Below are 16,310 nucleotides of genomic sequence, written 5' to 3' on the forward strand. Positions count from 1 at the left end.
GCTGTGCCTATCCAATACATTTTTTTATTTTATATTTTTTTTTTAGGTGGAAGTTCAGACAAACTATCGGACGGACCTGTTCATTCGCTGTCCAAGAAAATGTCAAATACAATTCAGACAATTAATTAATACTAAATAATATACCATTACCATGCATTGCTTCTAATTGTATTATTGGGTGGGCAGGACAGCCTGCCTCCAAGTTACCCACCCACTTAAGTGGTAACTGGTCAGCAGAGCCGGCCCGAGGCATAAGCGAAATGAGCGGTTGCTTAGGGTCCCGACTTTTTTTTTTTTTTTTTTTTAATTTTATATCAACATCATATTATGTCAATGTAAATGATCATACAATAAAAGGAATACAATGTTTTGGTAGATAGTTAATAGCTTAATAATTGAATCAGTTCATCTGGGAGGTAATCCGAGGTTAACTGATCACGTCACGTTCAAGTCCATGGCATGCACAGTGTGTATTGAGTTTATTTAAAAATATTTGAAAATGGGGCTGCCCTCAGTTGCCCATGCACTCTGTATAGTCTATAGCCTATTTCAGCCTCGTCTGTGGAAAAAAAGATAACTGGACAACAGAGTTCTTCTGCTTCGTTCCTCTCACTCCATTTAAATGAATTCATTATATTACAGAAAAATATGTCCCGTAAAAGAAAAAGAGCACCAAGCCCAACCCAGAGGACCCTGCATAATATTTTATTTCAAATTTATATTTCTATGGAAAATCCATGTGTCTTTCTTCAATAGCTTCTAATTCATCCGACCCAGTGTCCCAAAATTATTTGTTCACACAAAATTCCTCAGATTTAGCCTTTTAATTTTCCTCTCAAAGTGCACCAGATTCATGCATTTCACTTTAAAAAGGTAAAAAAAAATGACAGCCAATAGCCTACATTATGAGTACACCTTATTCCATTTACACTACTTTTCATCTTAAACTGCCCACATTGATATAAGTCACTCAGGTACTTCAGTCAACTACTCAACAGTTAGCCTACACCTGGCACTGTGTGAGTATAGCCTATCATCAGTAAGAAATGTAGGCTTAAGAAGTTGTTCATGTGTCATTTAGTAATGCTAAAACACTTGATAAGTACTTATGCCATGTTAAAACTAGGATATGTCTGGATTCACAAACAGATTATGCAACCGGCCCCAGGTGTTACACACAAACAGTTACTTTAAACCATGTACACTACAGACAAAGCTGTGTTTGAACTAAAGAGTATGTTTGGATTAGGACATGGCATGGAGATTGACCCGTGACTTCGTACAACTTTTTGTTCTTGAGGTTTGATTGGAAAGCTCCAAGTCTGCAATGTGCGTCAGTGTTTGTCTGCTTGAAAACAATGGTTATTCTTATTAAATATCTTTTAAATGTGATTATATTTTTTACTTTTGGTGATTTTTATTAGGGTCAATGATTGTAACATGAAATAAAATGATGTTTTTAAATAGCCTGACTATTGAGGAGAAATGTCAGAATTTGTAAGTCAAATGTAAATGCAAATTTTGAATGTATTGTGTTTTGTTCTACAGGTCTTTTATTAGTCCAGAAATACCAACATCACAACTGTATTTGCATGTAATTTGGTTTCAGGGATAACACTGGGCTGGGTAGACATCGCCCCCTAATGGTGAAAACACTTCACTGTAAAACCACAGGAGATCACACTGTATCTGTTAATGCTGAAGAACCAGACTACAACTTTTTCAATCATCTCCTTAACTGACAGGGGTATGTTCACTGTCATATAGTGTATCCACGGACAATAGCTAATGCAAGAAATAATATACAAAGTGGCCAATGTTGATGATTCGGTCCAGATGTTTTGGGGATTGTAACTGTAGACCTGTACATACTGTTTCCAATCCTCTATCATTTTGCGTAAGTGGATTTTTTCTGGAGGGGGAGATGGTGAGACAGCCTTATCCCCGCCTTCACCCCCCTGAGGAACCTAGAGGGACAGCGCTCCCTGCAGAGGCACCAGATGTGAGATGTTATGGAGAGAGAGAGAGAGAGAGAGAGAGAGAGAGAGAGAGAGAGAGAGAGAGAGAGGGGCCTTTTGTGAGGAATCAGATAAGCCCTGTTCCTAGCCGGGCTGGATCGGGTGTCATCAGCGGGTGTACGAGAGGGGAGAAACCCAAGCCCTGCGCACTGGATCGGGTTTCTGTTTACACGAGTGCGGTCCCTAGATTCCTCCAACCAGAGCAGACCGAGGCAGGCTGGGGACAGGGAGGAGAGAGAGAGAGAGAGAGAGAGAGAGGCCTCTGAAACAGCCCTCCTGTTCTGTCTGTCTGTCTGTCTCTCTACATGGGGTTCAATGGCCCAGTGAAAGTTCTGCTTGAAAGACATTGAGGATGTCTCAGAGCCATCTAAGCATATCAATATTTGGGAACGACAGGACCAACTTTTACATAATTCAGTATTAACCGGATGTTAGGTCCAAGTGGCAACAATAAATCACAGAAGTAAAAGTAAAAGTTGTCCAACTCTTGAAATAACACTGCCATGTTTATGTTTCTGAATGCAACGCGATCCTCTCCATCTTGTTTATCGTCAGTCTGGAAACTTAATATTGTAATGAATCCACTGACCTTCACCATCAGGTATAACCATGGCGCCAATGTTTATGTTCAAAGCTGTTGTTGGTGCACACACTCCTCCCTCTAATGTGAATGTAAATGTGGTACTTTTCCAAAGGCTGGGGTTGGCTCAGGGTGGCTTGGCTTAAATGTAGACCTTTCAGGTTGTGTTTCTGTGGACACAAACACACACACACACACACACACACACACACACACACACACACACACACACACACACACACACACACACACACACACACACACACACACACACACACACACACACAGTGATCAAACAGATGCCATTTGAGAAAGCCCCATACATTCTGCCATGGTGTAACTTAACTCATCGGCCTCTTTTCATCTCTTTATTTTAAGACAAGAGTCTTCGTACAGTGTTTGTACTGTGTCCCCTCAGATAAAACACAGTCTTCGCATTCCTTATGAAATGTATCTGTTGAGATTTGGGAGGGGTGGGCGCCAGGTGTTGGGTTACAATAACCGAGAGGGCCCTCCCTTCCCTAACCGGAGAGGGCAGCGTCAAGTCACACAAAAAATGAACGAATTAGACCGGATGCGAGGTCACTTCACTTTTTTAATAAAAGCGGAAAGTGTGTTTGTGTGCCAAACAGATATTGCATAGCAGCAACCCTTATACATCAGTTATAGGGTTAAACTTTAATTATAATCGCATGTGTTTAATTTAATTTCGAGGATGTGCAGTAGGATATTTCCATATGCCTAAGCTTTGTTCAGTTTTACTACTAGTGTCCCTCTAAGACGAAACTTTTTTTTTTTCTTTTTTTTTTCTTTTTTTTACAAATGCTGCATTGAATATAGAAATGTCTTGAGAAATGAATAAATGCATTCGATTTTTATTTAGTGTCTCGACGTAGTCTGGTTTGAAACACACAATTCTGTATGCTATTGCATTTCAATTGGAATGCTTTTTTGACATTACACAAAATATCAATAATAACGACTCAAGCCAGCAACGTTTTTGTTTGCGAAGTTATGAAACCTAAATTGTCATGCATGATGACCATACTTTAAAGCTTTGTTTTTTCGTAATTCCTTTCAACGCGTTTAGAATTAAGCTTGATTTTGAACATGTAGGCCTCAGTCAAAAGAAAGGGGGGGGGGGATCATCAATCAGGTAGACCGACATAAAATAGTAATATTTACAAACATTGAACAGCATAAAGAAGAATAAAGTGTCTAACGCTTGTTCGGGAAGGGACGAGAATAATTATTCCTTCATTTGCTTTCTAAGAACACTTTACTTAAATTGTCACTGTCAGTATGAATTTACTTTGAAGGCCCTAACCGGATGCTCCGTCTTCGTAACCGACAGGTGCTTGACATGGCTGGAGAAGAGAGAGTGGGGATTGTTCAGTGGCGGAGCCTTCAACCCGGAGCGCATGCATGTTCAGTGGACTCGAATGGTGTGAAGCCCCAGATGCCGGACTCAGACGTCCGGGAATGACAGCCGCTGTCACCGGGAGTGACAGCTTTCACTCGAAGCAACTCATCTAATAAAAATAAAATATATATAAAAGCTGCTGATACTCAACACTGATCCGGGTTGGATCCAGCCAGACCAGGACTATGCCAGAGATGGAGAAAGGGAGACCACCGGAAAATAAACGCAGCAGGAAACCTGCGCACCCCGTAAAGAGGGAGATCAACCAGGAGATGAAGGTGAGTGTGAGTGTTCGTGCCAATATAAGTTCCTGAGACTTGTTATTAACCGAGCGAAAACTTCTGTCTTGCGTCTTCATAGTCAGGACAGCGATAGAGCCAACAGCGCACAAATCAGTGCTGCTGGGAATAATAATCACAAACTGTTTTTGTTTTCAATCAATGCTCTCTTTGTCTCTTTTTTTATGCTAACAGTCACACTTCGTCAATTAACTTTTGTACAGTTATGGAAAAATCACAGGGACCTTCAAAGTTTGCCACCCTTAGGAGACGCTAAACTTATTATAGCCCAATGAAAACATGAATAAATCTTAACTCACACACAGAGACACCAGACGTTTTAATTTGAGATGTTCGCACAGTGAAGAAGAGTAGCCTTTAGGTTTGACTTGGCCTTCTTGTGACGCCATGTCAGGCCAGCTGTGGCCAGACACGCTAATGTCCAGCGGAGATCCAGATGTGCGTCACTTCTTCCTCGCTCTTGCGGTGCGCACTTGCTGTACCACAGAGGCTTGCCCTCATGCCTTCCATATGAGAGAAGGTATTTGTATCCTTTAAATAGCCCACTCTGGGAAAAACACTAAAGCACTATCACAACTTTTTGTTTTAAGGATGCAAATATCATCTTACCAAACTAAAGTTCCTCCTAAGGATAATGTTGACTAGAGCATGTCCTTTAAGAATCTCCCTGTGTTTGGTTTAAAGGGCAGTGACTGCACAGGCAACACTGAGTTGAATCACAGCAACCTATAACTGCATGGAAACTAATCCCTGGATTGTCTGCTTTGTTTGGGGTTGGACACTGTCTATTTGAGTGTTGACTGTGGTGGTAAGGGATATTCGATTCTCTTTCAAGCAAGAGCTCAGAAATCTAAAATGACAAGCTTTTTTTTGAGGAGGTGGGGGGGGGGACCCTGGCCTTTTCGTGAGAGAGGAAACGTGGTCTTTCTGTGTAAGTGGTTTGGATTGTAGCGCTTGATATCCAGGGGAGGTGTTGTGTTACAACTTAACTAATTTTAATCAAAACATGTGAAACGCTATCCCCGCTTGATGCGAGCCTGCCTGGGCTGAATCTCAGGGTCGGCCCCGGTTTGTTGCCTTTGGCTGCAACCCTCTCTGTGGTTTGGGATATGGCTTGTCACTCTCACAAAGCAGATGTTTGTCTGAACTGCCAAAAAGAAACAAAAACAACATTGTGGGAAGTGGAGGGCTGGGGCGAAAAATCATCTTTCGCTAACAAGAATACAGAAAAGAGCTGAACGACAGTGGGCTTTATGCATGTGGGAGAGCCGCCAACAATGTAGTCCTCATGCAGAACACCATCATGCCCAAATTAGACGTGATGTGAAAACGCACAAGACTTCCATTCTGGTGGAAAATCGGAGACAGGAAGGCGGGCAGGCAAGGCAGGCAAACTGATTTCTAGCTCAGCTGAGGTCCAGCCCAGTGTTGTCTCTGTAATACATCTGTTTCAACACCACATTCGGACCTACTCCCTCCACGTCAGCCCAGAGCGCAGCACCAGACACCGGATACCCAACTTTAATCATCGTTAGGCATATTTAGCTGGATATGATACCACTGCTTGCACTCACCCACACACTCTCCCAGACACACACACACACACACACACACACACACACACACACACACACACACACACACACACACACACACACACACACACACACACACACACACACACACACACACACACAGCAGAAAGTGAGCAAGCAAGGGGAGAGATCCATTTCTTTGAGGCCCTAGTGCAGAGCAGAGGTCGGCGTGGGGAAAGCAAGGGAAAGAATGTGCAGTCAGTACTACAGCGCTACAACACCGCCACAGCAGGTTGGCTGTGCTGGAAAAGGGTGAAACCCGAGAGGCAGTGCTGTGTCGGGTGTCAGGGCTGGAAGGTGCCGGGGTGGAGGGGAGGATGGTGAAGATGGGAGAGAGAGGAAGAGAGACAAGGGGAGGGACAGGGAAAGCTGGAGAGAGAGAGAGAGAGAGAGAGTGAGTGTTGGACACTGGAGAGAGGAGAAGGGAGAGTAGTGGGGCATTTCCGAGAACCGTGGGACCTCGCTGTGGTGTAGGGTGTCCCGCTCTGATTTCTGCCCGTTCCGGATCAGGTTTCTCCTCCAATCCGGTTCTCCCAAAAAGCCACAGAGAGAGGTGGGTGGATAAAGAGAGAGAGAGAGAGAGAGACCTTTGTGTTTTTTCTTCATCTGGTCGTAATAAAAAAAAAAGAGGGACCACACATCCCATCTGCGGAGAACAGTTTTCTTTTTCTCCCTCTTTTTTTCCAATTAAAAGAGATAAACAAAGGATGATTCATAGATTTCACACTGGTGTTAGGTTTTAAACCTTTCCGTCTCAGATTTAGCAAGAGTAAACAACTTGAATACATCATGGAAAAAAGCGTCATACTGTACTCCACTGTGCCCGTATTCATTTCTCCGACTGGGCTCGGGCTGGGAAAAGAATCCCTCGCATTGATTCAGAGAAGTGAGGTCTGATTATGTTTAACATAGGATAAAAAGTTCCACTAACAACTCTAAGATGTACGGTCACAATTTCCCATTTACAGGCAGACTATGGCTCAGTTACCCTATCCCTTTACATAGAGCGTTAATCAGTAATTCCCTTTCCTCTTTTTTTTTCTCATGCAGACGTTTGCAGAAAGCACCATGAACGAGCTGCTGGGATGGTACGGCTACGATAAGGTTGAGCTCAGGGACTCGGAGGCCAACGAGATCAGAAACTACAGAGAAAGGCGTCAGCATGTGTCTGTGCTAAAAGGTAAGATGAAGGGGTCGGCAGTTCAATGTTTCGAACAGAGTCTTCTTGAGTTTTACACTAACAGGTTTTGCAGGTTTTAGTTCAGACATTGAGTCACTGTTCAAATTCACTAGACATACTCTCCTGTAGTTGTATCTCCTTAAGTTTCATTCACTCAGATACATCTATTGTTTCTCTACACGTTCGTACCAAAAAGAAAATCAGTGTAGGGCATTGTTATCGGTGCCGACGTTATTACAGTATCGTGTATCCCATACTGTGGGGTTTATGAATTGTGTTACATGGACAATCTGAGTCACCGGCGTTATATCCTCCTTCTGCATTTCAGAAAACTCATTGCCAAAGCTCAAGACTCTGGACAGCAAAGTCGGTCACTCTGTCCTCGCCATGAAGAGTGGAGAGAGAGATTCCTCCAGTGTCCCCTCCTCTTCACCCTCCTCTTCCTCAGCCAGTTCCTCCCTGACCACCCCCAAAGAACACAAGAGCGCCCATGTCATTGTCCCTCTCATAAAGCCATCGGCAGGTACGGGCCTACGGGACTCCACATTAATGGATTTGATTTTTGAGTTGTATATTTTAAGTAGAAATCATTGCAAAGAACATTGCCCCAAGGCCTTCTTAAATTACTTCATAGTTCTCTATATCCCATGGGAGGTTTTTGGAGCCCCTCCAGCTGTGGGCAAAGAAGATCCTATAATTGGTTAAAATACTCACATTATTCAAACATGTACTGGATCAGATAATTGCCTTATGGATTAGTTATGGTCAAACAGAGCATAGCTGTCTTATGTCCCTTGAGTTCTGGGGAGATTGAAAAGTAGTTAATATGGCATAGGTATAAAAAATCTTATTTTGGAGCTTGCACCTGATTAGATTTACCTTTGCAAATTGCATTCATTAATTGCTTCCAAACATATTTCTGCTTCCCCCCCCCTGCAGTGGAGGATGTACAGAATGTGCAGATAGTGTGTGTTTGGTGCCAGAAGGAAGGGGTAAAACGCTATTCTCTATGCATGGGTTCAGAGCTCAAGAGCTTCTGCAGTGAGAAGTGTTTTGCCGCCTGCAGACGAGCCTACTTCAAACGCAATAAGGTTAGTGATAATTGGAAAGTGCACAACACATACAGTATCAGCATCACTTTGGGTTATCGTAATCATTTAGTTGTGGCTTGTCCCCTTATTGATGAAATGTTGGAAATCATGTCTTTATGATGATAAATGATCAGTTTTTTATATTTGTTAATTGAATGTGTTGAGTTCAATAGATTGCACACACAGACACATACAGGTATTTTATATGGACAGAAATTGTGCCAGCTGTGCCACCTTCCATACACAGGAGACCCAGATATCAAGTTGTTTCTGGCAGGTAAACAGACCTTCAGAAACAGATCCTGATCATGTAAGGTCATAATTGATGGAGTCATTTACAGGAATTATAAAAGGCGGGATCTCTGAGAACACACTTTCAAGTGATTTTGGAGGAGGTAGTAGAGGAATGGTGGGAGGGAGGTCAAAGTCTGTAGAGGACACTTAGTATCAGTTTCTCGTTAATGGAGAAGGGGCCGGCCATTAAGTGGCTCAGGTCTTAAGGACAGGAAAGCTGGAAGTTTGGGGAATCGCTCTGATGCACATTGCCAAGATTTTTCACCTTCCTTTGGGACATCGATATACCCTCTTTAGAGGTGTGGTGTGACAAGCAGCTATATCCCCTGTCATCCTAACTGTTGTTTATACTTTGGTGGGTTTATTCACACGACAATGGAGACAAAAAGGAGGGCTGAACATACTGCGCAACAAGCCCTCTAGTTTTTCGGAGGCGGGAGGAAAGCATTGCTGTTGGCTTGTCGCTGCTTGTCTGAGAGGAAAGCCAGGGGGCTGGGGTGAGGTGTCCACTTTCAGTGCATACCTTACCTTCAGCTGCCTCATGTTTCGTAACTCAACACGACTCAATGGGTCACAGAGATGGGGGAGCACTCAGATCCACAGCATATCAGCTTACTTGAATCAAGTGGAATTTCCTATATTAATACTGGCAAGGCCATTAATAATATGACAAAACATCACCTGTTTCATCTCCCTACTCGGTTGTAGAGTCGTATCTGTTTCACAACACAGTGATTTCCCCTTGGTATAATTATGCACTTCTTATGTAAGGAGCTCAAATTTGATAGTTAAGTTTAAGGTTAAGTTCATTCTGACAAACTGCTTCACTGTGGTTCACGTTATGCTTGTCGCTGTTATTCACACCGGGGTTTTCCCTTGTCAGGCCAGAGATGAAGACCTCCATGGTGAGAGATCCCCTCAGCACCCCCATACAGAGGACTCACCCAGACTGGTGTTGAAGATAAACAGCAATGTCAGAGTAAGAGGACACTATCAATGTATCTTTTGTTTACGCAGATTAAGTATTATTATGAATATGCTATACAATTACAAGGTTAAACGGCTATAAGCACATGTCGGTTGTATCTTCTTACCTTGAGAGGTTGGGATAAAGTCAGTCATCTCCTATTACTGTATATTTGTGCCAAAGTCGTAAAGTGTTCAACTATGATCCATCACTTCAATGACCCCCCACAGTCTCTCTCCCCTGTACCACAGGTATGTGATTGGTGCAAGCATGTCCGTCACACTAAAGAATATCTGGACTTTGGAACCGGTGAGGAACGACTCCAGTTCTGCAGCACAAAGTGTCTGAATCAGTACAAGATGGACGTTTTCTACCGAGAAGCCCGTGCAGCTCTCACCAGCTCCAGCCCGAACAGACCCACTCAGGAGGGGAGGGGGGACAGCACTGTGGGCGGACAAAAGCTACTCACTCCTGAGTCTTGGAACAACGGCAGCAGTGCAGGAGAAGCCCGTCATAGAAACCTTTCCCCTAAAGGGCCTACACCAATCCATGGATCGGCAGAATCCTCCTCCCACTCCCCCTCAGAAGCATCCTCTTCTAATTCTAAGGTCCCTGTGTCTGGGCTGAGGACTCTTGAGAGACCCATGCCGTCTTCTCCACACACCCCTGCTATGGAGTTGTCACCCCACCCTTCTCCCTTTCATCCTCCACCTCCCCCACGTCCCCATCTGGAACACAAGCCAGTACCTCAAATTCCAATGCCCTTCATCAGGCCCCCTCTTCATGCTCAGGGCCTGAGAAGTCCCCTTGCAAACCCCGCCAGACACCCAGGCCCCCCTTCCAGCCCTATCCACAGACCTCCTCACTCTCCTCACCTGCAGCACCCCATGTCCTCATCCATGAATCCCCCTGGAATGATGCATCCTTTCCCAGGAGCCTACTTCCCTGGCTTGCACTCCCCTCCTCTAAACATGATGCAAAGAGGTCCTGTCCCAATGCATCCCATGATGAACTTCGGTATCCCTAACTTTAGCCCTCTTTTGCCCCATCCCCATATCCTGGTGCCTTATCCCATTATTGTTCCCATACCTGTCCCCATTCCCATTCCCATCCCCATTCCATTCCCTTCCAAGGCAACCCAAGAAACTCCAAGTCACAGTGGTGTTATCCAGCCTGTGCCAGAGGGTCAAGAGAGGGGTAGATCCAGGGTTACCAGGCCACCATCTCCAGGGATTCCTGAGGGCTTGGTAGCCAACATACTGGGTGGAACCTCACCACGTGAGCCCAACACAGATTGGGTTAAATCAGAGAGGCCCTTCCCATCCCCTGCATCCACACCCCACAGTGAAGCATCCTCTCCCAGAGCACAATACAATGAATCCCCCTGCTTAGCTCCAGAGTCAGATGGGCTGAAAGACTTTAAGCTGCAGCAGTCAGAGCGACAGGTCATCCAAAGGGTTCTTCAAAGAACCCAAGTGAAGCTAGGGCCAAGTTCCAACGGAGTTGTGAACCTATCAGGGCTAGGAGAGTCAGGAACAGGGCAGGTTACCAGATCAGGGCTCCTCAACATCATCAGACCCACTCCTCCTCTATCACAGTCCCCTTCACATGAGACTGTCTACCACCACCATGACTCCCACACTCCCCCTTCACACACCCCACCCAGCCCCACAGGGAGCAGCCATCCGTATGATACCACATCGTCTGCCCTGACATCTCAGGACCACGGTCCCAATGGGATGTTCTCATCCACACCTGCCAGTCCGGTTTCCTCCCTACCCAAAAGTGTACCAGCACCACCCCCAGACCCTGTAGTCAGTGAGCTGGAGGCCATTAAAGAGAATAAATGCTCTGTTATTGGGCCAGTTCGGGTTGATGTCCCCGTCAGTCAGTCAGAAGAGCCCTTAGCAATAGTCGGGGAGGTAGGAGAGGACCCCCATGTTCCTGATGAGGACCATGCCTATGCCCTGCCCACAGCGCCAAAGACAGTAGGGACCACAACCCCGCTGCTCTTGCCCAAACTCAGGGACAAGGGTAGCCTGCGGAGCCCTGCTAACATGCCCGGTGCTGGAGACATGGAGCCGGCTCTGAAGAGGCGGTGCCTAAGAATCCGTGATCAGAATAAGTGAGGATGAAGGTGAGAGATTCTATTACAAGGCGAGGCAAAGTATAGATAGCTTTGCTTTCACTAACTGCTCTATCTGAAATAACTAAGTTCCACATTAGATGGAGGGAGAGAACTAATTTACCTTGTTTTCTTACTCATACATCCACAGAGGACATGCCACAAGCAGCCCATGACTGGGATGTACTGCATCAGAGCATTTTAGAGATGGTTAATTTAATTATACCAGGTTGACTTTAACTGTGTTCGCATAAGCTTTCTAAATCCCATTGCATTGTTCTGTTTGGCAGACCCACAAATGTGGCATTACGTGTTTGTTAAATTCAAAAAAAAAATGCCATTTTGAATGCCATTCAACTAGGGATTGGAAAATGTGTGCATACACACATTCACACATACACACTCAGGGTAAGCTTAATCACAGGTCTTGCAGTATGCGCATGGTCACTAAACAGCATGGCGCCAAAGAGTGAGAATCCCAGTAACCTGGCACTCCTCTGTGCTCTACGGTTACAACAGGCAAAGGAGGAGGAGGGCACAGGCAGCAAGAGTCACTTTGAAAAGTGATCACTTCACCACAACCTCACAGTCACAATGCTTTGTTTTCATGAACGCCTGTTTTGTAGGCTCAATTTTGCAAAGATATGTCATGTCTTTACATGAAAGAGAGAGAGAGGGGGGGGGGCAGCAGTTTAGCCAATTAGCGGATGCTTTTATCCAGAGCAGTTTGCAATGTATTGGAAATTAATAGGTTCATTGTCTTGACAAGGACAGATGTACTGCTGATAAATCAAAACCCTGACCTTGAAGTTATGGGACGGTCTGTCGAACCTGACACTGGGACAGAGGGAGAGATGAAGTGAGGTTGACAAATTTAACCCCAAAGTCAAAGTCTTGCTTCTTGAAGCATGGACAGTGAGGCAGTGCAGACATGTTTCTGAGGTCGCTGTGGAGACAGAGGTGATTGTCATGCAGACTACAAGGCGCTGTTAATATGAAGCCAGCCCTGAGCTTTGATAGAGCTCTGGGGATTCACAAGAAAACACAGGGGCAGAACCAGAGCGTTCCTATTACACATGTCATAATGACACCCTGTTCTGGCTTTGGCTCGTCTCTCTCTCTCTCCCATGTATGAGTTTAGCACTCTCCCCTCCACTCCCCTTTCAATCCTTTTCCTTCCCTTCACTCACCACGACTGACCCCTGCTAACCAGATGTTGTTAGAGTGCAGCAGAAAATCCTCCTTACTTTGGACCAATCAAAGGGCCTATTGATTTCACTTGCCCTGCTTGGTAGTCCAAATGGCTGCAACACCACCCATGGTCCTCACCCGCTGGTATCTTGCCATAGTGAGATCATGTTACCATTTTACTGTATGTCCTGGGATTAATCCGCTGATATTACAGAGATGGTTTGGATTTCATCTGGCTCGCTATGGTTTCCATTTGTCTCTCCAAAGGCCATTGGTCAGCTTAATCGTGTTGTTTGAAAATGATGGCTATTATTAGAGAAAGCACAACTTAAACTTTCCTAGATGTGTTCTTTGTCATTTGTTGTGGTTTCATGCGTCCCCTTAGTAACCAATATGAAATCACATCATGCTGCTTGTGTCGTGCAGACGGATTTATGGCCTCGCGTTGTGTGTAATGGGAGCTGGCTGCCGAATGCGAATGACTTTCGCTAACCACCTCTGTGCCCTGAGCCCAACATTGCTGTCCTGTTCTATTGTCCCGGCTGCTAAAAGTCTTTAAAAAAAAAAGAAATCTCCCACTCTGACAGAATCAGCGGCCAACTGGAGGATTTCACCTCAGGAAACAGCCCGTTTTTTCGTCTCAGTTTTCCCTTGCTTTTATTTGGGATATTTTATAGCCCCGTGTAATCCGATCCCACCACATGGGTATTCGCTGAGCGTTTGAAACTAAAACGCAATGGGACAGACCGAACCCTGCTCTGGCCCTTACATGTGAGTGTGTGCGTGTACGCGTCTGTTTACGTTTAATATGTGTGTTTGAATGAAAGTCTGTGTAAGTGTGTGAGAAAGAGAGAGGCCAGATGTTCTTGGTTTGATTGTGCCCTGTGCGACAGTTATCTGAGTGTTGACATGACTAAAGGCCTCATTCTCAGTGTTTATGTAGAATGGGCGGATTATGGAATCAGTGTCCAGAGCAGCATGGGTTGATATATGGTGTGCTAGAAATGGAAATTACACTGAATAAGCCCAGAGCCTATAACATCTCACCCTCTGTCTCCGTCTTTCTGTCTCTCTCCTCCACCTAATGAACAGGCTCCCTGTTTAACACTGTATGGCCGTGCCAGATTCAGTGCCACGCCCTCTTGTGGACGACGCCAGCGCTAACACCCTTCAGCCAGTCCTTCAGCCTGTCAGCCCAGCAGAGTGGTGCTCTGTTTGTAGACCAGCAGGGTGCCAACCCAGGAAGCAGTCCAGATGGCCATATTATCACAAGTCAACATGGGGAAGAGCACAACACAGTCACACATTTTGTCTTGGACCAAAGAATATTGCTGGCTAGTGTGTTATGTTGTGTTCAGTGAGCGTTTGATCTCAGATCTCCTCCCTGTCTGACATTGCCCTAAAGTGTGTGTCTGTGTGACTGTGTGTGTGTGTGACTGTGTGTGTGTGTGTGTGTGTGTGTGTGTGTGTGTGTGTGTGTGTGCACAAGTGAGTGTGGCTGCTCAGATGCACTCCTCCTCCTCCTCTTCTTGCTGTACGCAGCAGACAGGGCTCTGATCAGCCTTGTGTGGTCTTCTCAGATGGAGCCTGAACATGATCTCTTTCCAGGGGAAACGGTTTGTTTTCTCTGCCCGGCTTGCACAAAGAGCCACATTGTTCCTCTCCCCATATCCCACGCTGACTCCCCACTCCAGGTTTTGGGTTACCTGGCCGACGGGGGCTCAGACTTCAGGAGCGGTTTTATTTTGATGACCGACAGCCAGGAATATAGTATACCCTTCTCCCCTCTACCTCGCCGCCCAATCTAAATACCGTACACGGCAACATACTCCTTCTGAGGTTTGATCCCACACAACTGATTGCCTGTGATTCCCCACTCTGCTGAGAATAAGACTTTATCCTCGGGCAGTTTATACACTGTGTGGAGAGAGCCTGGCTAGCCTGTTAAAGACAGACAACTGAGCAGTACAACACAGTATCTGAGGAGAAAGGATGCTCCCTGTGCCTCCTTTGAAACATAGTAATACTAGATAAAATATATGAGGAGATACCTACTGATAAACAGTAGCCGACATGGTCTGGGAACACTTAAGTTGTCCTGATCTGCCAAAGCTTTGATAGCAAAACAGAATTTGAATCATTTTTTACCACCGAGAGCTGTGCATGTTTGCTCTAACATCCTGAACCATCACATGACTGTTTGTCATTGGCTCTGATCAGACAATTTAAAAAATCAGGCTTGTAATCTTACCAAATGTGGTATTATACTCAACCGTCAAAAGGCTGTTGTATGCAGCGATCAGTATTACACTTCCCGCTATTGGGGAAACCAGATGAGATTTGATACAGCTAGATCACCTAGAGGCTTTGTCAACACTTTTGTCCCATTGTGAGATTTTAGGTTTTTCTAAATGGACTCTTCACCAATACTATGTGATGTTGTATTAACTTATGAATGGTTCATCTGTAGATTTTCACAAAGAAAGTGCTTTATTTCTTCATTTGTTTTTTTCTTTGATGATTGTATTTCGTGAGTGCCGAAGCTCTTAAATGCCCCGTCTTTGTGTTTATATACTGTTTTCCCACTAGAGAGCAGTGTTTGCCTTTGTAACTTTGCACCTGCCCCTTTCTGACAAGAAAGCACCCAGAGGCCCATGGGGCAGTCTGCTCAAACCCATACATCACACAGAACACTGCACTGTCACTGATATCATTTGCCAAGTACATAGCTTATTTTTTTCTTCTTCTCCACATATTGCTGCCATTATTTTTTTCATTACATCCTAATATTGCTTACCATTATACAGCAGCATCATAGCAAGTTAAATCCAGGATGCCCTTCAACACTTCTTTTTAATGGAGAGTTCAACAGTCCCCCAGGATAAAGTAGTCATCATGACCTTCTCCTAGAATATCTCAAAATGTGACGCACCCCTGTCATCATTCCAAAACGACATGCCTAATCAGTTTGTGTGTGTGTGTGTGTGTGTGTGTGTGTGTCTCTCTACCTACCGAAGCGACACATTTTCTCCCCACCCATTCCAGCTTCCATCTTCACTATTCACGGGTCATGCCATTCTGTTAGTGTCATCCTCGGCTGGCCAGGGGGACTCTGTATGAGTCAGTGACGACATCAAACCATGCATATAGCTGCAGTGTCAACAAGTGTTCCTCTCTGACGCCAAAGGCCAAAAAAAGAAAAAACAAGATAGAATTTTTTTTTAAGACTGCCATTGTTGGTTTCATTGCACATTGTAATCATTGCCATTCATGAACTGATACAGGATGTGTGTTAATCCAATGTTTGGACAAAAACAATACTTTTGTGTCTGATGTTGCCTGAAATTAATATGTTACTTTCTCACCTTCCCTGTAAAACATTTAGCCCACTGTCTGAATAGATTATTCACAGATTGTTTGTATTTGAATATAGATCAAGTAACGGAGAGCTTCGGAGGAGACCTCTTTGTAAAGTAAAATAAATAAAGATATTCTAAGAGCAAGAAAACGTCTTGTGTGTTTTCACTTCTCATAGTATTTCGATTTT

General features: G+C 44.7%; 1 protein-coding gene across 2 annotated transcripts; it reads left to right on the top strand.

Moving 5' to 3' along the window:
- Positions 1–4,093: 4,093 nt before the first annotated feature.
- Positions 4,094–16,220, top strand: LOC307266145 (sine oculis-binding protein homolog). 2 transcript variants are annotated; one of them, XM_080048083.1, is made up of 7 exons: positions 4,094–4,299; positions 6,966–7,095; positions 7,424–7,618; positions 8,035–8,186; positions 9,364–9,459; positions 9,678–11,584; positions 13,856–16,220. In XM_080048083.1, the coding sequence occupies exons 1-6, from the start codon at positions 4,207–4,209 to the stop codon at positions 11,574–11,576; spliced, it is 2,565 nt and encodes an 854-aa protein (XP_079904209.1). In that variant the 5' UTR covers positions 4,094–4,206; the 3' UTR covers positions 11,577–11,584; positions 13,856–16,220. The 2 variants fall into 2 exon arrangements, with proteins under 2 accessions (XP_079904209.1, XP_079904210.1); XM_080048084.1 differs by having other exon boundaries at positions 9,699–11,584.
- Positions 16,221–16,310: the final 90 nt, after the last annotated feature.

The sequence above is a fragment of the Ammodytes marinus genome, assembly GCF_949987685.1.
Source record: "Ammodytes marinus genome assembly, chromosome: 19".
NCBI classification, from domain to species: domain Eukaryota; kingdom Metazoa; phylum Chordata; class Actinopteri; order Uranoscopiformes; family Ammodytidae; genus Ammodytes; species Ammodytes marinus.